A 24904-nucleotide genomic window follows, 5' to 3' on the forward strand; every position below is an offset into this window, starting at 1 on the left:
GGCTCCTTGCTACCTCAGCTCTCACTGTCTCTATCTGGCTCCTTGCTACCTCAGCTCTCACTGTCTCTCTCTGGCTCCTTGCTACCTCCTCACTGTCTCTATCTGGCTCTTCTACCTCTGTCTCTATCTGGCTCCTTGCTACCTCAGCTCTCACTGTCTCTATCTGGCTCCTTGCTACCTCAGCTCTCACTGTCCCTCCATACCTCAGCTACCTCATATCTGACTCAGCTATCTCTCTGTCCCTCAATTTCCCCCCATACCTCAGCTACCACATATCTGACTCAGTTATCTCTCCATCCCTCAGTGTTGTCGTCCCTGCCCCTACTTCAACTATAATTGTCCCTCCATACCTCAGCTACCACATATCTGACTCAGTTATCTCTCCATCCCTCAGTGTTGTCGTCCCTGCCCCTACTTCAACTATAATTGTCCCTCCATACCTCAACTATCCCCTGTCTTTCACCGTCTCCCTCCTACATCTGCTCTCACTGTCTCTCTCTGGCTCCTTGCTACCTCAGCTCTCACTGTCTCTCTCTGGCTCCTTGCTACCTCAGCTCTCACTGTCTCTCTCTGGCTCCTTGCTACCTCAGCTCTCACTGTCTCTCTCTGGCTCCTTGCTACCTCAGCTCTCACTGTCTCTCTCTGGCTCCTTGCTACCTCAGCTCTCACTGTCTCTCTCTGGCTCCTTGCTACCTCAGCTCTCACTGTCTCTATCTGGCTCCTTGCTATCTCAGCTCTCACTGTCTCTCTCTGGCTCCTTGCTACCTCAGCTCTCACTGTCTCTCTCTGGCTCCTTGCTACCTCAGCTCTCACTGTCTCTCTCTGGCTCCTTGCTAACTCAGCTCTCACTGTCTCTATCTGGCTCCTTGCTACCTCAGCTCTCACTGTCTCTCTCTGGCTCCTTGCTACCTCAGCTCTCACTGTCTCTATCTGGCTCCTTGCTACCTCAGCTCTCACTGTCTCTATCTGGCTCCTTGCTACCTCAGCTCTCACTGTCTCTCTCTGGCTCCTTGCTACCTCAGCTCTCACTGTCTCTCTCTGACTCTCTATACCATTTACAGCGATGGCGTATAGGTATTATTTTAGGGGTATACCAGAGTCTGGATCTTCCAGTGATCCTTGCAGACAGTCGTCAACTCCCAGACAGAAAGATAGGCAGACACCATGACATGTAATCTTTAGTTCAGTTACTGATATGACTTCCATGATATTACTACCAAATACAGAAGGCCTGACAGACAGACAGACAGACAGACAGACAGACAGACAGACAGACAGACAGACAGACAGACAGACAGACAGACAGACAGGCTGACAGGCAGACAGACAGACAGGCTGACAAGTTGACAGACATCTCCATGACAGTTATCTTTACCACTCATACTGATACGGCTGTCACAACACCTCTTGGACTAACTGACTGACTGACAGACTGACGGACTGACTGACTGACAGACACACAGACCCTCCCACAGACCGACCCACAGATAGATCGACTAGCCCTAGTGTTTGTCATTAAACCATCTTCATGAGGCCACCCGTCTACTCGGCTCTGGAATGCAGACTGCTGGTTGGCACAGCGATATCAAAGCCCGTCCCTGCTGAGGTGGGTGTCATGTCCCGTAGAGAGACGCCCTTTAGGCTGTCTGGCAGAGTCAGGCCATGACATCATCTAACGGGGACGTGTGGTGTGTGGCTGAGATGACAGCTAGGGGCTGTTGCTGGTCAGGGTGATTCACACCTGGCCAGCAACCAACGTTGCCCATTAGGCACAGATCCAGGATCAGTTTATTGTCGCCAAATACTCATTTGAACTGTTTATGGGAGAGACAGTGTGCAGGGGGCAACTACAGACAGACCCTTAGTTTTATACTGTGCTTCTAGACCGGCTGCAGATTTTTCTCATTATTCTTTAACTTTTCATCTATTTCTGTCCTCCTCTCTCTCTTTGTAGAGCTTTCTCTGTGTGGGTTTCTCTTTCTCTCTCTCTCTCTCTCTCTGTCTCTCTCTCTCTCTCTCTCTCTCTCTCTCTCTCTCTGTAGGTTCCCCTCCCTCCCTCTCTGTGGCTGTTTTAGATGTGTGACTGACTGTGCGGTTTTAGTATTGTTTGTTTATGTATTTAACTAGCCTCCAGGACCTGCTGTTGTCATCCCATCATGCCCCTCTCTCTAGCAGCATGCCTTCCTTCCCCGGTTTGTTCCTGTTTGACCCCCGCTAACCCCGTGTTGTCCCGTTTCCTTTCCCCTCATCAGTAAGACCCCAAAGACCCGCGGCACAGGTCAACTATTTCCCTTAAATAGTGCTGTGTGTGTGTGTGAGAGAGTATGTGTGAGGAGAGAGGGGCTTTCGTGTGTGTTTCTCTATGTATGGAGTGAGCTGTGGGGTTGTGGGTTGGGAATTTATGAGAGTAACGTGTATCCCATACGGTCAGACCCAGAGCACACCGCAAGGAAGACTTCTACATCACATTCCTCTCACACACTCAGAGGAATAGGAACTTTTCTGAGGAACACGTTTGGGTGGTGTGTGTGAGAGTGTATGTTCTCACACTCTAATGTGTGTCTTTCTTTCTCAGTGTCCGTATCTATATATCTTTTTTAGCCAGTGTTCTTTGTTCCACTTGATCATCTGAGGGGATATTAGGTTAACTCCTTACCAGATCCACAACACTGTTGGTCTTGTCTTCATCCAGTCACAACATGGCGGTTCTGCCACGGTGCTGCTAGCTAGCTTAGCACAATCAGTAGCCACCCAGCAGGGGATTTGTCTTTAAGTGGGCTGTAGTATTTTCCCACACTTTTTATCAGGACAACAGTGAACCCAGAGGGACAGAGACACGGACGGACGGACGGACAGACAGTGTCCCTGGTCCAAACCCTTAGACACAGACACTGTGACCCAATGCCACTTCCAAACCCAACCCAGCCATCCTGTGGTTAGCCTGCTAGGCTAGCTGCGATGCTAGCTTGTCTATGAGTTACTGATTGATTTGTTTGTTTATTGGTCCTGGGCTATGTGTGGCAGGGACCTTGTAGGTTGTACTAGTTAGCTTAGCGATATACCGCTGGTTTGTGTTTGCTGGGTATTAACATATAGACCTGAGTGACCAGACTCTGAGGCAAATCATTTGGGGACATTGGTTGTGCATTAATCTCAGTTAACTCAGAAGTCAAATCTTGAATCATTTGGTGAGCTGTGTGATTATCCTTCGGTCTACAGTACACATCGAATCTGACCACAGGAGATAGTTGTGCATAAATGAAAAAACTACAACAGGTGTATTTTTTCTGGCACTTAACTGCGTCAATATAGAAGGACAACATTCTATACTCAACAATTATTCCGGGATCATTATTACTATGTGTTTGAAGGGAACTCTATGTAAACGGTAAAACGATTGTTCCATGAAGTAGCTGATGTGAGTAGCACATTTGATAGGATAATAACAGTAGCTGTGAAACATTGTCTTTTTCAAATAAACCATTTGGCCACAGGTGTTATGAGCCGGGCTGTTTTAATGGCACGTTAATGGCTTCCCAATCGGTCATGTGTGAATGAGACACACTGTGGCATCGTACTTCCACACGCTTTCACAGCAGAACACGTCACCATAGGAGAAGAAGAGGAAAAGGCAGGTGCTGTTTGTGTGTGGGGGGAGAGAGTGTGTGTCGGGGGGGGGGGGGGGGTTAAGTGTGTATAGTGTGCATTCGGAAAGTATTCAAACCACTTGACTTTTTCAACATTTTGTTACTTTACAACCTTATTCTAAAATTGATTAAATTGTGTTTTTTCCTCATCAATCTACAACAATACCCCATAATGACAAAGCAAAAACAGGTTTTTAGAAATGTTTGCAAAACTGAAAAATCATATTTACATAAGCATTCAGACCCTTTATTTAGTACTTTGTTGAAGCACCTTGGGCTGCGATTGCAGCCTCTTCTTAGGTCGGAAGCTACAAGCTTAGCACACCTGTATTTGGGGAGTTTCTCCCATTACTCTCTGCAGATCCTCTCAAGCTCTGTCAGGTTGGATGGGGAGCGTCGCTGCAGAGATGTTCAGGTATCTTCAGAGATGTTCGATTGGGTTCAAGTCTGGGTTCTGGCTGGGCCACCTTTAGGGCATTCAGAGACTTGTCCCAAAGCCACTCCTGCGTTGTCTTGGCTGTGTGCTTAGGGTCGTTGTCCTGTTGGAACGTGAACCTTTGCCCCAGTCTGAGATCCTGAGCGCTCTTGAGCAGGTTCATCAAGGATCTCTCTGTACTTTGCTCTGTTCATCTTTGCCTTGATCCTGACTAGTCTCCCAGTCCCTGCCACTGAAAATATCCCCACAACATGATGCTGCCACCACCATGCTTCACCGTAGGGATGGTGCCGGGTTTCCTCCAGATATGATGCTGCCACCACCATGCTCCACTGTAGGGATGGTGCCGGGTTTCCTCCAGACATGATGCTGCCACCACCATGCTTCACCGTAGGGATGGTGCCGGGTTTCCTCCAGACATGATGCTGCCACCACCATGCTTCACCGCAGGGATGGTGCCGGGTTTCCTCCAGACATGATGCTGTCACCACCATGCTTCACCGTAGGAATGGTGTCGGGTTTCCTCCAGATGTGACGCTTGGCATTCAGGCCAAAGAGTTCAATCTTGGTTTCATCAGACCAGATAATCTTGTTTCTCATGGTCTGAGAGTCTTTAGGTGCCTTTTGGAACATTCCAAGCGGGCTGTCATGTGCTTTTTACTGAGGAGTGGCTTCCGTCTGGCCACTCAACCATAAAGTCACGATTGGTGAAGTGCTGCAGATATGATTTTTCTGGAAGGTTCTCCCATCTCCACAGAGGAACTCTGGAGCTCTGTCAGAGTGACCATCGGGTTCTTGGTCATCTCCCCGACTAAGGCGCTTCTGTCCCGATTGCTCAGCCTTGGTGTGTCCAAACTTCTTCCATTTAAGAATGATGGAGCCCACTGTGTTCTTGGGGACCTTCAATGTTGCAGACATTTTTTGTTACCCTTCCCTAGATCTGTGCCTCGGCACAATATGTCTCGGAGCTCTACGGACAATTCCTTTGACCTCATGGCTTGGATTTTGACATGCACTGTCAACTGTGGGACCTTATATAGACAGATGTGTGCCTTTCCAAATCATGTCCAATCAATTGAATTTCCCACAGGTGGACTCCAATCAAGTTGTAGAAACATCTCAAGGATGATCAATGGAAACAGGATGCACCTGAGCTCAATTTCGATGTCTCATAGCAAAGGGTCTGGTATCTGTTTGGCAAAAATATCTAAAAAACAGTTTTCACTTTGTCATTAGGGGGTTTTGTGTGTAGATTGATGAGGGAAAAAAATATTGAATCATTTTAGAGTAAGGCTGTAATGTAGGAAAATGTGGAAAAAGTCAAGGGGTCTGAATACTTTCCAAAGGCACTGTATGTGTATGCGTGCATGCCCGTGTCTTACGAGCCTCGCACTCCACAAGGCACTCCACTGAGGAACCATTGGCTAAGTCAATTGAATGATACATGAATGGAAGGCTAATGATGTCCATCTCTCAGGTTAGCCCCAAACTATGTCTATATATGAGCCTGTTAACTCTGTCCTGTCAACTCTGTCCGGTCAACTCCGTCCTGTCAACTCTGTCCTGTCAACTCTGTCCTGTCAACTCTGTCCTGTCTACTCTGTCCTGTCAACTCCGTCCTGTCAACTCTGTCCTGTCAACTCTGTCCTGTCTACTCTGTCCTGTCAACTCCGTCCTGTCAACTCCGTCCTGTCAACTCTGTCCTGTCTACTCTGTCCTGTCAACTCTGTCCTGTTTTCCCCCGTCCTGTCAACTCTGTCCTGTCAACTCTGTCCTGTCAACTCTGTCCTGTCTACTCTGTCCTGTCAACTCCGTCCTGTCAACTCTGTCCTGTCAACTCTGTCCTGTCAACTCTGTCCTGTCAACTCCGTCCTGTCTACTCCGTCCTGTCTACTCCGTCCTGTCAACTCCGTCCTGTCAACTCTGTCCTGTCAACTCTGTCCTATTTGTGACCCACTCAGAAGAAATGTCTGTCTCGTCACTGATAGTAACTGTAGGCCTAAATTCAGCTAATGGACAAACAGTGTACCTCATCTCAGTGTAGTCTTAGGGGAATGGCATCTACTTTAGCTGACTACCCTAACTAGCTATTCCTGCCGGGCAGATTCATGTTGGAAGAGGTCTTTGTTTCAAAGCCACAGCTATCGCCTGGCTAGCTACAGCTAAGGACTTACTATACTAAAAATGGACCCTGTTTTTTTAAAGGCCTGTGAATCTATACTTAAACCCACCCCAGCAATTCTCACTTCCAGCTGAGCAGGAATATGTTGATTCTATACACGACATACATCCATCATCAACGTATCCCAATGATGGCAGTGAACTCTCCTATACATCAAAACTCACACATCTTTACATATTCTTTGTTTTTAATAATAGAGAATGCCCAGCTCACCACAATTCTGCTGTTGCTTTCAACTTAGACACATAGGAATGTGTGAGTGTGAATAACAAACAAAGCTGCTATGTATAAAGATCCTCTTTGAGACCATGGGCATTGTGGTTTATATCAGTCGTGTTTGTGTGTGTGTGTTTCTGGGTGCCTGTACTAACGCACGCCACACGGGTGAGGTAAATGTGAAGGTCGTGCCCCCGTGACGCTCGTCTGCAGAGTTCCAGTCATTCCCCTCGCACTTTGAAACACTTCCTTTCTGAGTGAAGAGAATGTGTCGAACCCTTCGGCCCCTCTCTTCTTGGTGAAGACGGGACAAAAATCTAAATAAGTCATTTGTGAGACAAGAAAGTCTCGTTGTTCAAATACACTATAGAGACGATTGAAGGTGCTGATGGGTATAGACAACAGGTTCCCATACATTTCCCTCACGGACCATATTTAAAAGCATTAGTGTATTTGAGGATTACAAACAGGCTATTTTGGTACCAGAAAATATGTCATGTGATCATGTACCACCAGTGAGTCATGGACCACAGTTTGGGAACCTCTCCCTCTTTATCAGTTATCCTCCCATGTATTTCCTTTCTTTCACTGCTTTTCCCTCTCTTTCCTCTCTTCCCTAGACTTTGTGAGTTTTTAAATGTCACCATGTCCAGTCATAGTTTATTTTTTTCCAGAGAGCTGCCCCTCCTGACAGAACAGAGATCTGCCTCTCCAAACAGAATAGAGATCTGCCCCTCCTAACAGAACAGAGATTTGACTCTCCTAACAGAACAGAGATCTGCCTCTCCTAACAGAACAGAGATCTGTCTCTCCTAACAGAACAGAGATCTGTCCCTCCTAACAGAACAGAGATCTGTCCCTCCTAACAGAACAGAGATCTGACTCTCCTAACAGAACAGAGATCTGCCTGTCCTAACAGAACAGAGATATGTTCCTCCTAACAGAACAGAGATCTGACTCTCCTAACAGAACAGAAATATGTCTTTCCTAACAGAACAGAGATCTGCCTCTCCTAACAGAACAGATATGTGCCTCTCCTAACAGAACAGAGATATGCCTCTCCTTACAGAACAGAGATCTGTCTCTCCTAACAGAACAGAGATATGTCTCTCCTAACAGAACAGACATATGTCTCTCCTTACAGAACAGAGATCTGCCTCTCCTTACAGAACAGAGATCTGCCTCTCCTTACAGAACAGAGATATGTCTCTCCTAACAGAACAGAGATGTCTCTCCTAACAGATCAGAGATGTCTCTCCTAACAGAACAGAGATATGTCTCTCCTAACAGAACAGAGATCTGTTCCTCCTAACAGAACAGAGATCTGTCTCTCCTAACAGAACAGAGATCTGTCCCTCCTAACAGAACAAAGATCTGTCCCTCCTAACAGAACAGAGATCTGTCCCTCCTAACAGAACAGAGATCTGTCCCTCCTAACAGAACAGAGATCTGACTCTCCTAACAGAACAGAGATCTGCCTCTCCTAACAGAACAGAGATCTGACTCTCCTAACAGAACAGAGATCTGACTCTCCTAACAGAACAGAGATATGTTCCTCCTAACAGAACAGAGATCTGACTCTCCTAACAGAACAGAGATCTGTCCCTCCTAACAGAACAGATATATGTTCCTCCTAACAGAACAGAGATCTGTCTCTCCTAACAGAACAGAGATCTGCCTCTCCTAACAGAACAGAGATCTGTTCATCCTAACAGAACAGAGATCTGTCTCTCCTAACAGAACAGAGATCTGCCTGTCCTAACAGAACAGAGATCTGCTTCTCCTAACAGAACAGAGATATGTCTCTCCTAACAGAACAGAGATCTGCTTCTCCTAACAGAACAGAGATATGTTCCTCCTAACAGAACAGAGATCTGCCTCTCCTAACAGAACAGAGATCTGCCTCTCCTAACAGAACAGAGATCTGCCTCTCCTAACAGAACAGAGATCTGCCTCTCCTAACAGAACAGAGATATGTCTCTCCTAACAGAACAGAGATATGTCTCTCCTAACAGAACAGAGATATATATGTCTCTCCTAACAGAACAGAGATATGTCTCTCCTAACAGAACAGAGATCTGCCTCTCCTAACAGAACATAGATATGTCTCTCCTAACAGAATATAGATCTGCCTCTCCTAACAGAACAGAGATCTGCCTCTCCTAACAGAACAGAGATCTGACTCTCCTAACAGAACAGAGATCTGTCCCTCCTAACAGAACAGAGGTATGTCTCTCCTAACAGAACAGAGATCTGCCCCTCCTAACAGAACAGAGATCTGCCTCTCCTGACAGAACAGAGATCTGCCTCTCCTAACAGAACAGAGATCTGCCTCTCCTAACAGAACAGAGATCTGACTCTCCTAACAGAACAGAGATCTGACTCTCCTAACAGAACAGAGATATGTTCCTCCTAACAGAACAGAGATCTGACTCTCCTAACAGAACAGAGATCTGTCCCTCCTAACAGAACAGATATATGTTCCTCCTAACAGAACAGAGATCTGTCTCTCCTAACAGAACAGAGATCTGCCTCTCCTAACAGAACAGAGATCTGCCTCTCCTAACAGAACAGAGATCTGTCTCTCCTAACAGAACAGAGATCTGTCTCTCCTAACAGAACAGAGATCTGCCTGTCCTAACAGAACAGAGATCTGCTTCTCCTAACAGAACAGAGATATGTCTCTCCTAACAGAACAGAGATCTGCTTCTCCTAACAGAACAGAGATCTGCCTCTCCTAACAGAACAGAGATCTGCCTCTCCTAACAGAACAGAGATATGTCTCTCCTAACAGAACAGAGATATGTCTCTCCTAACAGAACAGAGATATATATGTCTCTCCTAACAGAACAGAGATCTGTCTCTCCTAACAGAACAGAGATATGTCTCTCCTAACAGAACAGAGATCTGCCTCTCCTAACAGAACATAGATATGTCTCTCCTAACAGAACATAGATCTGCCTCTCCTAACAGAACAGAGATCTGTCTCTCCTAACATAACAGAGATATATCTCTCCTAACAGAACAGAGATATGAACAGAACAGAGATCTGCTTCTCCTGACAGAACAGAGATCTGCCTCTCCTAACAGAACAGAGATCTGACTCTCCTAACAGAACAGAGATCTGACTCTCCTAACAGAACAGAGATCTGCCTCTCCTAACAGAACAGAGATCTGTTCATCCTAACAGAACAGAGATCTGTCTCTCCTAACAGAACAGAGATCTGCCTGTTCTAACAGAACAGAGATCTGCTTCTCCTAACAGAACAGAGATATGTCTCTCCTAACAGAACAGAGATCTGCTTCTCCTAACAGAACAGAGATATGTTCCTCCTAACAGAACAGAGATCTGCCTCTCCTAACAGAACAGAGATCTGCCTCTCCTAACAGAACAGAGATCTGCCTCTCCTAACAGAACAGAGATATGTCTCTCCTAACAGAACAGAGATATGTCTCTCCTAACAGAACAGAGATATATATGTCTCTCCTAACAGAACAGAGATATGTCTCTCCTAACAGAACAGAGATCTGCCTCTCCTAACAGAACATAGATATGTCTCTCCTAACAGAACATAGATCTGCCTCTCCTAACAGAACAGAGATCTGCCTCTCCTAACAGAACAGAGATCTGTCCCTCCTAACAGAACATAGATATGTCTCTCCTAACAGAACATAGATCTGCCTCTCCTAACAGAACAGAGATCTGCTTCTCCTAACAGAACAGAGATCTGCCTCTCCTAACAGAACAGAGATCTGCCTCTCCTAACAGAACAGAGATATATCTCTCCTAACAGAATAGAGGTATGTCTCTCCTAACAGAACAGAGATCTGCCCCTCCTAACAGAACAGAGATCTGCCTCTCCTGACAGAACAGAGATCTGCCTCTCCTAACAGAACAGAGATCTGCCTCTCCTAACAGAACAGAGATCTGACTCTCCTAACAGAACAGAGATCTGACTCTCCTAACAGAACAGAGATATGTTCCTCCTAACAGAACAGAGATCTGACTCTCCTAACAGAACAGAGATCTGTCCCTCCTAACAGAACAGATATATGTTCCTCCTAACAGAACAGAGATCTGTCTCTCCTAACAGAACAGAGATCTGCCTCTCCTAACAGAACAGAGATCTGCCTCTCCTAACAGAACAGAGATCTGTCTCTCCTAACAGAACAGAGATCTGTCTCTCCTAACAGAACAGAGATCTGCCTGTCCTAACAGAACAGAGATCTGCTTCTCCTAACAGAACAGAGATATGTCTCTCCTAACATAACAGAGATCTGCTTCTCCTAACAGAACAGAGATCTGCCTCTCCTAACAGAACAGAGATCTGCCTCTCCTAACAGAACAGAGATATGTCTCTCCTAACAGAACAGAGATATGTCTCTCCTAACAGAACAGAGATATATATGTCTCTCCTAACAGAACAGAGATCTGTCTCTCCTAACAGAACAGAGATATGTCTCTCCTAACAGAACAGAGATCTGCCTCTCCTAACAGAACATAGATATGTCTCTCCTAACAGAACATAGATCTGCCTCTCCTAACAGAACAGAGATCTGTCTCTCCTAACATAACAGAGATATATCTCTCCTAACAGAACAGAGATATGTCTCTCCTAACAGAACAGAGATCTGCTTCTCCTGACAGAACAGAGATCTGCCTCTCCTAACAGAACAGAGATCTGACTCTCCTAACAGAACAGAGATCTGACTCTCCTAACAGAACAGAGATATGTTCCTCCTAACAGAACAGAGATCTGACTCTCCTAACAGAACAGAGATCTGTCCCTCCTAACAGAACAGATATATGTTCCTCCTAACAGAACAGAGATCTGTCTCTCCTAACAGAACAGAGATCTGCCTCTCCTAACAGAACAGAGATCTGTCTCTCCTAACAGAACAGAGATCTGTCTCTCCTAACAGAACAGAGATCTGCCTGTCCTAACAGAACAGAGATCTGCTTCTCCTAACAGAACAGAGATATGTCTCTCCTAACAGAACAGAGATCTGCCTCTCCTAACAGAACAGAGATCTGCCTCTCCTAACAGAACAGAGATCTGAACCTCTCCTAACAGAACAGAGATATGTCTCTCCTAACAGAACAGAGATATGTCTCTCCTAACAGAACAGAGATATATATGTCTCTCCTAACAGAACAGAGATCTGTCTCTCCTAACAGAACAGAGATATGTCTCTCCTAACAGAACAGAGATCTGCCTCTCCTAACAGAACATAGATATGTCTCTCCTAACAGAACAGAGATCTGTCTCTCCTAACAGAACATAGATATATCTCTCCTAACAGAACAGAGGTATGTCTCTCCTAACAGAACAGAGATCTGTCTCTCCTAACAGAACAGAGATCTGCCTCTCCTAACAGAACAGAGATCTGTCTCTCCTAACAGAACAGAGATCTGTCTCTCCTAACAGAACAGAGATCTGTCTCTCCTAACAGAACAGAGATCTGCCTCTCCTAACAGAACAGAGATCTATCTCTCCTAACAGAACAGAGATCTGCTTCTCCTAACAGAACAGAGATCTGTCTCTCCTAACAGAACAGAGATCTGTCTCTCCTAACAGAACAGAGATCTGTCTCTCCTAACAGAACAGAGATATATATGTCTCTCCTAACAGAACAGAGATCTGCCTCTCCTTACAGAACAGAGATATATCTCTCCTAACAGAACAGAGATCTGCTTCTCCTAACAGAACAGAGATCTGTCTCTCCTAACAGAACAGAGATCTGTCTCTCCTAACAGAACAGAGATATATCTCTCCTAACAGAACAGAGGTATGTCTCTCCTAACAGAACAGAGATCTGCCCCTCCTAACAGAACAGAGATCTGCCCCTCCTAACAGAACAGAGATCTGCCTCTCCTAACAGAACAGAGATCTGCCTCTCCTAACAGAACAGAGATATGTCTCTCCTAACAGAACAGAGATATGTCTCTCCTAACATAACAGAGATATGTCTCTCCTAACAGAACAGAGGTATGTCTCTCCTAACAGAACAGAGATCTGCCTCTCCTAACAGAACAGAGATCTGCCTCTCCTAACAGAACAGAGATATGTCTCTCCTAACAGAACAGAGATATATATGTCTCTCCTAACAGAACAGAGATCTGCCTCTCCTAACAGAACAGAGATCTGCCTCTCCTAACAGAACAGAGATATGTCTCTCCTAACAGAACAGAGATATATATGTCTCTCCTAACAGAACAGAGATCTGCCTCTCCTAACAGAACAGAGATCTGCCTCTCCTAACAGAACAGAGATCTGCCTCTCCTAACAGAACAGAGATCTGCCTCTCCTACCAGAACAGAGATCTGCTTCTCCTAACAGAACAGAGATCTGCCTCTCCTAACAGAACAGAGATCTGCCTCTCCTAACAGAACAGAGATCTGCCTCTCCTACCAGAACAGAGATCTGCCTCTCCTAACAGAACAGAGATCTGCCTCTCCTAACAGAACAGAGATCTGCCTCTCCTACCAGAACAGAGATCTGCTTCTCCTAACAGAACAGAGATCTGTCCCTCCTAACAGAACAGAGATTTGACTCTCCTAACAGAACAGAGATCTGCCTCTCCTAACAGAACAGAGATCTGCCTCTCCTAACAGAACAGAGATCTGCCTCTCCTAACAGAACAGAGATATGCCTCTCCTAACAGAACATAGATATGTCTCTCCTAACAGAACAGAGATATATCTGTCTCTCCTAACAGAACAGAGATCTGCCTCTCCTTACAGAACAGAGATATGTCTCTCCTAACAGAACAGAGATATATATCTCTCCTAACAGAACAGAGGTATGTCTCTCCTAACAGAACAGAGATCTGCCTCTCCTAACAGAACAGAGATCTGCCTCTCCTAACAGAACAGAGATCTGCCTCTCCTAACAGAACAGAGATCTGCCTCTCCTAACAGAACAGAGATCTGTCTCTCCTAACAGAACAGAGATCTGTCCCTCCTAACAGAACAGAGATCTGCCTCTCCTAACAGAACAGAGATCTGCCTCTCCTAACAGAACAGAGATCTGCCTCTCCTAACAGAACAGAGATCTGCCTCTCCTAACAGAACAGAGATCTGCCTCTCCTAACAGAACAGAGATCTGTCTCTCCTAACAGAACAGAGATATATATGTCTCTCCTAACAGAACAGAGATATGCCTCTCCTAACAGAACAGAGATCTGCCTCTCCTTACAGAACAGAGATATGTCTCTCCTAACAGAAGAGAGATCTGTCTCTCCTAACAGAACAGAGATCTGCCTCTCCTAACAGAACAGAGATATGCCTCTCCTAACAGAACAGAGATCTGCCTCTCCTAACAGAACAGAGATCTGCCTCTCCTAACAGAACATAGATCTGCCTCTCCTAACAGAACAGAGATATGTTCCTCCTAACAGAACAGAGATCTGCCCCTCCTAACAGAACAGAGATCTGCCCCTCCTAACAGAACAGAGATCTGCCTCTCCTAACAGAACAGAGATCTGTCCCTCCTAACAGAACAGAGAGAGATCTGTCCCTCCTAACAGAACAGAGATCTGTCCCTCCTAACAGAACAGAGATATGCCCCTCCTAACAGAACAGAGATCTGCCTCTCCTAACAGAACAGAGATCTGCCTCTCTTAACAGAACAGAGATCTGCCTCTCCTAACAGAACAGAGATCTGCCTCTCCTAACAGAACAGAGATCTGCCTCTCCTAACAGAACAGAGATCTAACAGAACAGAGATGTGTTCCTCCTAACAGAACAGAGATGTGTTCCTCCTAACAGAACAGAGATGTGTTCCTCCTAACAGAACAGACACCAACAGCTGGAAACGTGTCACCCCTCTGGTGTTTGTGTTTTCTCCATGGAATGATCCCAGTCTCTGAGTGTCTCCCTCTTCTGTGTCAGAGAGAGAGAGAGACATAGAGACAGATAGATTACTAGAGAGAGAGGCCAGGGACACCCCAGTGTGAGTGATGTCAGTGTGTTCCAGGAGTGGGTCCAGGCCAGGGCTCAGGGTGGTTAGCTGCGTGGGTGTTGTAGTTTTAGGAAACTCCCAATGCCAGGAAGGAACTGACAGATTCCACTGGACCAGCTCACAGCTCTCAACTCCCCAGGGAATGGACTAGCTCCACCCCACCTCGCCCAATCCCAACATCGATAGGTGAAGGGTGGCACATCTCTGTCTCCTCCCAACCAATGAGAGAGGGAGGGGAAGGCTATGCCAACTCAGTATCATTTGAATCATAGCCCAGTGAAGGATTTAATCCCCTTCATCTCAACCAAACCAAGTGTGATGGCAAAGGGCAACTCTATTTCATCTAACTAAAGGAAAGAAAACACAGAAAGGAAGGAGGAAGAGAAGAAATCTCCAGGTAAGAAAAGCTTTCATGGGAGTTGATTCAGGACTTGGACTTGGCTTGAAGTAGGTTATCAGTCAAACTGTTCTGGACTGGGAAGTATTTTGCGGGCAATATCAGGAGCACTAGAAGTTCCCTACAAAAATAAGGAACAGTGTGTTCTGGTGGGTAAGCAAGGGTAGCTTTCTCCCTCTTCTCTTTCTCTCTCCTCTCTCTCTCCACCTCTCTCTCATTCTGCTACTGTAGCATTGTTGACATGGCCTCGTAAATAGCTGTGGTCAGAGAACCTCTCCATGTGTCACTGTGGAACCCCTCCCACCAACTAACACCCTGCTGTGCTGATGTTCAGAAGCTGCTCCCGATGACCAGATATCACATGTTCCTCTAAGCAGCTGTTGAAAGAGAAGGGGGGTCTTTTTGAGATGTAGAGGTGTGTGTGTGTGTGTGTGTGTGTGTGTGTGTGTGTGTGTGTTCATGGTCAATATGGTCCTGAAAATATTCTGGTGAAGTTTATAGGAGAACAAAGATGATGCAGGGTATTGTAATCAATATGAACCTGAGTTTCTGGTCTCAAATTGGGCCTCATATTGTTTGAAACATGCCTCTTGATCTTATGCCATCCTTCATCATCAGACATGTTCAAGTTTAGAGCTGTTGTGAGACCAGACGTTGAGGAATTGGTTGGTGGAGTGATTGGTCCAGGAAATGGGTGCTGGAGGTTGCCAGGGACTCCTGCCAAACTTGAGAAGTGGCTATTAGCGGAAATGCTGGCCTTAAATCAAGAGTGATGTAACCAACCCATCTGCATGGGAGAACATCTGAGGATTATACACAGCATGCTGACATCGATGCATAAAAACAGTTACTCAGTGACAAAATCACCTCAGCAAATGAAACGTGCTGCGTTCATATAGATAGACACAGGACATGTGAAATTACATACACTGTATATATAACATAGGAATTCTGGTGCTCTCACATACTGTAGATTCTGATATTGAAGAATCTGGCAATTCTGATGTGGTAATTATGCCGTTGCCATAGCGAGTTCGTGCACTGTGTCTAGGAGATGTTCCACAGACGGTGGTGCGGGGGTCCTTGTCACGCCATGTAGGGTTGTGCTGCCTGACGCATCATGACAGGTCCTGGACTGGGATGCTTGGACCCCTAATGTACTTATACTAGACCAGAGCCAGAGCCAGGGCTGTTATGGTGGGCTGGAGGCTCCATGTGTTTAGGGCTGAAAGGCCTGGATGTGTATGTATATTTTTTATTTATTTTTATTTCACCTTTATTTAACCAGGTAGGCTAGTTGAGAACAAGTTCTAATTTACAACTGCGACCTGGCCAAGATAAAGCATAGCAGTGTGAACAGACAAGAACACAGAGTTACACATGGAGAAAACAATAAACAAGTCAATAACACAGTAGAAAAAAAGAGTCTATATACATTGTGTGCAAAAGGCATGAGGAGGTAGGCGAATAATTACAATTTAGTAGTGTGTGATAAATGATCAGATGGTCATGTGCAGGTAGAGATACTGTTGTGCAAAAGAGCAGAAAAGTAAATAAATAAAAACAGTATGGGGATGAGGTAGATAAAATGGGTGGGCTATTTACCGATGGACTATGTACAGCTGCAGCGATCGGTTAGCTGCTCAGATAGCAGATGTTTAAAGTTGGTGAGGGAGATAACAGTCTCCAACTTCAGCGATTTTTGCAATTCGTTCCAGTCACAGGCAGCAGAGAACTGTAAGGAAAGGCGGCCAAATGAGGTGTTGGCTTTAGGGATGATCAGTGAGATACACCTGCTGGAGCGAGTGCTACGGGTGGGTGTTGCCATCGTGACCAGTGAACTGAGATAAGGCGGAGCTTTACCTAGCATGGACTTGTAGAGGACCTGGAGCCAGTGGGTCTGGCGACGAATATGTAGCGAGGGCCAGCCGACTAGAGCATACAGGTCGCAGTGGTGGGTGGTATAAGGTGCTTTACTAACAAAACGGATGGCACTGTGATAAACTGCATCCAGTTTGCTGAGTAGAGTATTGGAAGCTATTTTGTAGATGAAATCGCCGAAGTCGAGGATCGGTAGGATAGTCAGTTTTACTAGGGTAAGTTTGGCGGCGTGAGTGAAGGAGGCTTTGTTGCGTAATAGAAAGCCTACTCTAGATTTGATTTTAAGTTGGAGATGTTTGATATGAGTCTGGAAGGAGAGTTTACAGTCTAGCCAGACACCTAGGTACTTATAGATGTCCACATTTTCTAGGTCGGAACCATCCAGGGTGGTGATGCTAGTCGGGCGTGCGGGTACAGGCAGCGAACGGTTGAAAAGCATTCATTTGGTTTTACTAGCGTTTAAGAGCAGTTGAAGGCCACGGAAAGTGTGTTGTATGGCATTGAAGCTCGTTTGGAGGTTAGATAGCACAGTGTCCAAGGAAGGGCCAGAAGTATACAGAATGGTGTTGTCTGCGTAGAGGTGGATCAGGGAATCGCCCGCAGCAAGAGCAACATCATTGATATATATAGAGAAAAGAGTCGTCCCGAGAATTGAACCCTGTGGCACCCCCATAGAGACAGCCAGAGGACCGGACAACATGCCCTCCGATTTGACACACTGAACTCTGTCTGCAAAGTAGTTGGTGAACCAGGCAAGGCAGTCATTAGAAAAACTGAGGCTACTGAGTCTGCCGATAAGAATATGATAATTGACAGAGTCGAAAGCCTTGGTCAGGTCGATGAAGACGGCTGCACAGTACTGTCTTTTATCGATGGAGGTTATGATATCATTTAGTATCTTGAGCTAAACGATACATATATGATACATATACGATACATATATTCACTCAACACTACTGTATTAGATAAATAATATGCTGTGTTGACTTAAGCTTCCATTAAGTTGTGTCTCCTTGGAGGATGGAATTCTCTTTTCCATGGGGGACTAGCTGTCGTGGTCCAGTCCCAGGAAACAGTTAGGAGTCAGGCACAAGTCCCTGTGGTGTGAAAGTCACTGTGATGTTGGGTCATTTGTGAGGAGTTTTCAAAATCAGAAATGTGTTCGTTTCGCCTCTTTGTTTGTGCACCTTTTAATAGCATGTATTCTTCTTCTCTCTTTCAGACGCTGTTCACACCCAAGGCCCCCTCGACGGCAGCCTGTATGCCCGAGTCCACAAGAAAGAGTCCCTCGATGGAGTGGTCACACTCAACGGCCTTCCCGTCCTCGACCACCCCCTAACCAACGCAGACCACACCCCCCAACACCCTGACCACACCCTACCAAGTTCTGACCGCACCCTCCCGGTAGTGGGCCACGCCTCCCTGCCCGCGGTCGACCACGCCCTGTCGGTCAGCAGCGACTCTGGGAACTCGACAGCATCCGTCAAAACCGATCGCACCGATGACCACAGTCTGTTGCTGCATGGAGCGGTGAACACCAACCAGAACCACAACACGCCCAGTCATCCCCCTCTCAGTCCCCAGGAGAAGAGAGAGTTGGACCAGCTTCTGAGTGGCCTTGAGGCCCCCATGCTCCACCGCCAGGCCTACTTGGCTACCTCCACCAGCCCCGGGGGGGGAGTTCGCCACCTTGTCCCAGCCCAGGTGCATGTCAGCGGGCATACCCGGCTCATTGCAGCCCCCTCCGCCGAAGAGCGCGAGACGGACATCTTGGACGAGGAGCTGCACATCAGTCAGGAGGGTAACAGCGTGGACAGTCTGGGAACACTCTCGTCATTGGAGGGCCAGGCCACGCCCGCAGAGCTGTACTACCAATCACAGATACCCATCAACAGGCAGAACAACGGGCCATACCTAGAGAAGCTACGGGAGATGCCGGTACACCGGGTACGGACTTCTACGTCGGCACAGGAGCGGATCATGGACTCCAGTTCGCCCCAGGAGGAGGAGTACTCTCCTAACAGTTACCAGAACGGGAGTATGCAGCGTTCCCAGTCCTTCGGGACCCCCGAGCCTGGAGGCCCCAAGCTGCCCAGGGCCCCCGAGAGGAGCACCAGTAGCAGGGAGGCAGTCCAGAGGGGGCTGAGCGCATGGCACCAGTACAGTCTGCCAGACGACCCCTTCGGTCCTCCCTTACAGAGCACCCACAGTCTGCCCCACTTCCCCCCCACCGCCTCTCAGCACGACATAGAGCAGTCTATCGAAGCCCTCGACATGCTGATGCTGGATCTGGACCCACACACAGGACAGGTTCCCAAGTCCTACAGCGCCCCCTCTGGTGAGAACAGACTAGGAGGGCCAGCCCAGATCCCCTTCTCCCAATCTCTGGCCAGGCCGTCCTACCAGGCAGACTCAGCCATCCATGGCTATAACATTAACTACAATGCCTTTGGACAGCCTCTGAGGTCGACGGCTGGCCGGGTTTCAACGTCGCCCATCCAGAGTCCTGTGGCTGAGTCTCCCCTGTCGTATGTCCCCCCGAGGTCCGCCTCATACCAGCCCCATACCAACACCACTCCCATACCCCCCCCCGAGCCCTACCACATGCACCCAGCCCAGGGGCCTGGTTCCCCCCTCTACCCCTCTGACTCCTCCTCCATCTTCGGACAGCTCCAGATGAAGCCCCTGAACTCGTACCCAGGTGGGGCGGTGGTGTCCCACTCCCCAGACCGCAAGGGAGGGTCTCCCTATCATGGCTACAGCACCTCCTCCTCCCCCCTCCCCAACTCTTCCCCCCTTCTCAAGGAGCCAGAACCAGAGGAGGAGAACCTCAACCTGGAGGGCCTGGTGGCTCAACGCATCGCTGGTAAGTCACTACCGGATTGAGGATTAGATTGAATATCCCTGTTTAGTTTCAAAATTTTCTGTCATTTTCATATTTCATGTTTCATTATGTCATTTTCAAAAGCTGAGGTATTCGCTGTCACAATACATAAAAGCAAAAATACATTATAATGATGTCATATGTGCTTATGACAAGTATTATAATGCATTAGGAAAGTTGTACAACTGAAATGTTTCTTCCGCATTTAACCCAACCCCTCTGAATCAGAGAGGTGGGGGGGGGCTGTCTTTATCGACATCCACGTCTTTTCGGCACCCGGGGAACAGTGGGTTAACTGCCTTGTTCAGGGGCAGAACGACAGATTTTTACCTTGTCAGCTCAGGGATTCGATTCAGCAACCTTCCGGTTACTGGCCCACCGCTCTAACCACTAGGCTACCTGCCACTATTGCATCATAATTATAACTGTTACCAAACATTCGTTAGCAGGGACAGTTGCAAGGGGACCTTGTCATACAGGCACCGCTGAGAGTCACAATGAACGCTTTGTTCTGGAACATGCTGTGAACTGTAAGAAGCCATAGTCAAATGCAGTATATCAACGGCCTTCTATCACCACTGACTTATTCAGTGAGGTGCACTGTTTACATGTACTCTAATATATCTAATTCTATATTGGAAATAGAAGCTACTGTTTACATGTACTCTAATATATCTAATTCTATATTGGAAATAGAAGCTACTGTTTACATGTACTCTAATATATCTAATTCTATATTGGAAATAGAAGCTACTGTTTACATGTACTCTAATATATCTAATTCTATATTGGAAATAGAAGCTACTGTTTACATGTACTCTAATATATCTAATTCTATATTGGAAATAGAAGCTACTGTTTACATGTACTCTAATATATCTAATTCTATATTGGAAATAGAAGCTACTGTTTACATGTACTCTAATATATCTAATTCTATATTGGAAATAGAAGCTACTGTTTACATGTACTCTAATATATCTAATTCTATATTGGAAATAGTAGCTACTGTTTACATGTACTCTAATATATCTAATTCTATATTGGAAATAGAAGCTACTGTTTACATGTACTCTAATATATCTAATTCTATATTGGAAATAGTAGCTACTGTTTACATGTACTCTAATATATCTAATTCTATATTGGAAATAGAAGCTACTGTTTACATGTACTCTAATATATCTAATTCTATATTGGAAATAGTAGCTACTGTTTACATGTACTCTAATATATCTAATTCTATATTGGAAATAGTAGCTACTGTTTACATGTACTCTAATATATCTAATTCTATACTGGAAATAGAAGCTACTGTTTCATGTCCCCAGCTTTGTCTGACCTTGGTAATAGGTGGAATCATTATGACATTGAGCTAGCTAGATAAAAACTCTTAGTTGAGCAGGACAGATATAGTGTGAAAACCTACGGTGAGCTCTGAGCTGTGTCCTACAGCGAGGGGAGAGTTGGACACCATGGAGATGAGATTTAAGGTGGTAAGAATAGACATGCTGGTTGAGTTCTCAGCTACCGTGCATTTTCCACATGCACGTCCCGCCACGTATGGAAGCGTATGGGATGGTTCTCACAGATGCCACCAAGTGGGCTTATTTCGTAGTTGCCATTGTCTTTCTACCGCAGATGTTGACTTGGTGTTTGGTATTTTATTAGAATCATTAGCTGTTGTGAAAGCAGCAGCTAGTCTTCCCGCGGTCCACACAGAACAGGAAACATGCCGTAACACTAATGTGAGGTGAAGCAGTGTTTCTCAATCCGTTTCTGGGTGATTCCAGAAAATGCACATTTTGGTTCTATCCCTGCTCTAATTTCTGTCATCTCTCATTTTAACTTCCATCTTTCTTCTGTTTGTTAATGACTTCACAGAATAAAATGTTCATTTTCCTTTATTCATTTTTTCTCTCTGTCTTTTTCTGTTTCTGTCTCTTGTTCTGTCCATCCATTCCTCTGCTCTGTTGGACCACCCTTCACGCCATTGCATCTGCCTCTGCACCTCCTTCCTCCTCCTTCCTCCTCCTCCACCTCCTCCTCTGCCTCCTCCTCTGCCTCCTATCCACCACCCCCACTGTGAGCAGAGTACAACGCTCGTATTCAGGGCATCAACGAAAGCATTTCCACTACGCCACAATCTGACCTCCATCGCTCTTATTCTTTCTCTGGTTTGTCCTCTCTCTCTCTCTCTCCCTCTCTCTCTCTCTCTCTCACTTTCTCTCTCTCTCTCACTTGCTCTCTCTCTCTCTCTCTCGCTCTCTCACTTGCTCTCTCTCTCTCACTTGCTCTCTCTCTCTCTCTCTCACTTTCTCGCTCTCTCTCTCTCTCTCTCTCTCACACACACTTGCTCTCTCTCTCTCTCTCTCTCTCTCTCTCTCACTTGCTCTCTCTCTCTCACTTAATCCCTCTCTCTCTCCCTCTCTCTCACTTGCTCTCTCTCACTCACTCACTCCCTCTCTCTCTCTCTCTCTCACTTCCTCTCTCTCTCTCTCTCTCTCTCTCTCTCTCTCTCTCTCACTTGCTCTCTCTCTCTCTCTCACTCACTCTCTCTCTCGCTCACTTGCTCCCTCTCTCTCTCTCTCTCTCGCTCACTTGCTCCCTCTCTCTCTCTCTCACTTGCTCTTTCTCTCTCTGTCTCACTTGCTCTCTCTCTCTCTCTCTCACTTGCTCTCTCTCTCTCCCTCTCACTTGCTCCCTCTCTCTCTCTATCTCTCACTCGCTCTCTCTCTCTCTTACTTGCGCCCCCCCACCTCTCTCTCTCTCTCTCTCTCTCTCTCTCTCTCTCTCTCTCTCTCTCACTTGCTCTCTCTCTCTCTGTCTCTCTCTCACTTGCTCTCCCTCTCTCTCTCTCTCACTTGCTCTCCCTCTCTCTCTCTCTCTCTCACTTTGCTTCCTCTCTCTCTCTCTCACTTGCTCCCTCTCTCTCTTGTGACAACATTCTTCTTAAAATAAGCAAATCACTTATTTTAAGTTTGGAATGATGTATGAAACCTGGAATATACCGTGTAGATACACTCTGAAACTTATTTCCAGATCCATATTTTAGATCCCCCTAAAGTTATCGTTCTTCCTAAATACATTCCTGAAACTGAAGGAAAGCCTTTGGGAATTCCTGACGCTGTTGTTGGCGTTCCAGGGATGCGTTCCCGTGGGATGACGCCGGAGGAGGCTCAGGAGACCGTCCGCCGTCGGACCACTAGCGAGGGGCACTACAAGAGTGGCAATGAGGACCCTCCAGCCCACACGGGGGTGCCGGTGCGCTCCCCTGTCCACTCGTCAGACTTCCACATCCACAACCCTGGAGGAAGACCCAGAGAGGTAGAGTACATACCCCTGTCCAGCCACAGGCAGCAAGCTCTCTCTCTCTAGTCTTTATCAGCTTAAAATGGTCTTCCATTTGAATAGATCATTGTTTCACTGTGAGAGTAACCATGTCTGGTGTGTGTGTGTGTGTGTGTGTGTGTGTGTGTGTGTGTGTGTGTGTGTGTGTGTGTGTGTGTGTCTATGTGGACTTTGTGTTGGTGTGTGTGTCTGTGTGTTATTTTCTGTCTGTGCCTGTTTGCATTACCTCTATGTGTGTATTGTCCTTGTCCGTGTGTATTTTCTGGCTCCTGTGTCTGTGGGTGGACGTGTGTTATGTCGTGTGCTGTGTGTGTGTGTTGCGTGTGTGCTGTGTCCCCTCCTTCCAGGGCCCCATGCACAGCTACCGCGAGGCGTATGGGGATGATGATGCTGACGGTCGGGCTGCTGTCAGTCCTATGTTCAGCAGTGGTGGTGAGGCCCACCCCCTGACCCCTGCCTTCCCTGTCTCACCTCAGACCCCTTACTTCAACATGTGTAAGTTCACCTCCCTGCAGACAGAGGGCGCCAGTAGACCTTACTCCATTGCCACAGTTTGTCAATCATAATTATGCAACTGCAATAAACGTTAAGTATGTAGTATCTTTCATAATTGCAGTTGAAGCCTAAAGTGATGCACAATAAGTGGTTGTAGAAGGGGGCCCAGTTCCAATGCTTTTAAGATGCATCCTTCTTTACTGCCTTCTTATAAGAGAGGAACGATGCGTTCTGACATTATTTGGACAGGGCCAGAGAAAGTCACTGCTGTTACTGTAATGTTCAATTGTTGGTGTTTTGATTGGGACTAATCGGTGGTGGTGGCTTTCCTAAATTAATTCAATAACACCTTTCTTTCTCTTGTAGAGATTACTCAATGGTAAACTAACACTAATTCCCTCTGTGAAAGACATTATGAGAGAGACTGGGAATAAAACAGAAAAATGACATTTTAATCATTTAGCAGTTACACTTATCCAGAGCGACTTACAGTAGTGAATGCATACATCATTTAACTTTTTCATACTGTTCCTCTGTGGGGGTCAAACCCACAACCCTGGCAAGTTACATGCTCTATCAACTGAGCCACACAGGAATAGATAGAAGATAATAATGTATTGTAGTTTCATCACTTAACCTATGACCTATAAATCATGTCAGGTTAGACAGTAGATTGCTTCTTGGCACCGTAGAGATACCATAGAGATAAATACTGTATCTATCTGTATTTATCTTAATGATCATTTCAATAGACAGACTGCTTTTGGATTTATTTGGGACCAACCAGGGTTAGGGCTCCCTATTCCTGCAGTGGTCACCGCCACACTGTAGTTGAAGTAAGGACCCGCTTTGAGCCCCAAGATACCCCCCTCCATCTACCCCCTTTACCCTGCCCCACTACCCCTGCTCTGGCCCCTGCCTGCCCTCTCTGGAGGCACTATCTTTGAAACAGACAGACAAAGAATTGATGTGGGATTATTTGGTAAGTGGAGGATGCATGGAATCTTCAGATTGCTGTGTCCAGTCCACCACGCCAACCCTGCCAAACTCTTTTCCTCTACTGGAAAACTGATGGAATCTTCAGATTACTGTGTCCTGTCCACCACGCCAACCCTGCCAAACTCTTTTCCACCACTGGAAAACTGATGGAATCTTCAGATTACTGTGTCCAGTCCACCACGCCAACCCTGCCAAACTCTTTTCCTCCACTGGAAAACTGATGGAATCTTCAGATTACTGTGTCCAGTCCACCACGCCAACCCTGCCAAACTCTTTTCCACCACTGGAAAACTGATGGAATCTTCAGATTACTGTGTCCAGTCCACCACGCCAACCCTGCCAAACTCTTTTCCTCCACTGGAAAACTGATGGAATCTTCAGATTACTGTGTCCAGTCCACCACGCCAACCCTGCCAAACTCTTTTCCTCCACTGGAAAACTGATGGAATTTT

At 46.3% G+C, this 24904-nt stretch overlaps 1 protein-coding gene across 12 annotated transcripts in view; it reads left to right on the plus strand.

Moving 5' to 3' along the window:
- Positions 1-24904, plus strand: part of LOC115122152 (tensin-1-like) — a 291714-nt gene that overhangs the window by 255847 nt on the left and 10963 nt on the right. For 10 of the 12 annotated variants that reach the window (XM_065018953.1, XM_065018954.1, XM_065018959.1 and 7 more), the window contains 4 exons: positions 17946-19589; positions 21701-21784; positions 22753-22934; positions 23306-23453. In XM_065018953.1, the coding sequence (XP_064875025.1) occupies positions 17946-19589; positions 21701-21784; positions 22753-22934; positions 23306-23453 (2058 nt within the window). The remainder of the gene's footprint in view (positions 1-17945; positions 19590-21700; positions 21785-22752; positions 22935-23305; positions 23454-24904) is intronic. The other 2 variants (XM_065018960.1, XM_065018964.1) reach the window with 1 other exon arrangement.

Source organism: Oncorhynchus nerka, linkage group LG5 (assembly GCF_034236695.1).
Source record: "Oncorhynchus nerka isolate Pitt River linkage group LG5, Oner_Uvic_2.0, whole genome shotgun sequence".
Taxonomy (NCBI): domain Eukaryota; kingdom Metazoa; phylum Chordata; class Actinopteri; order Salmoniformes; family Salmonidae; genus Oncorhynchus; species Oncorhynchus nerka.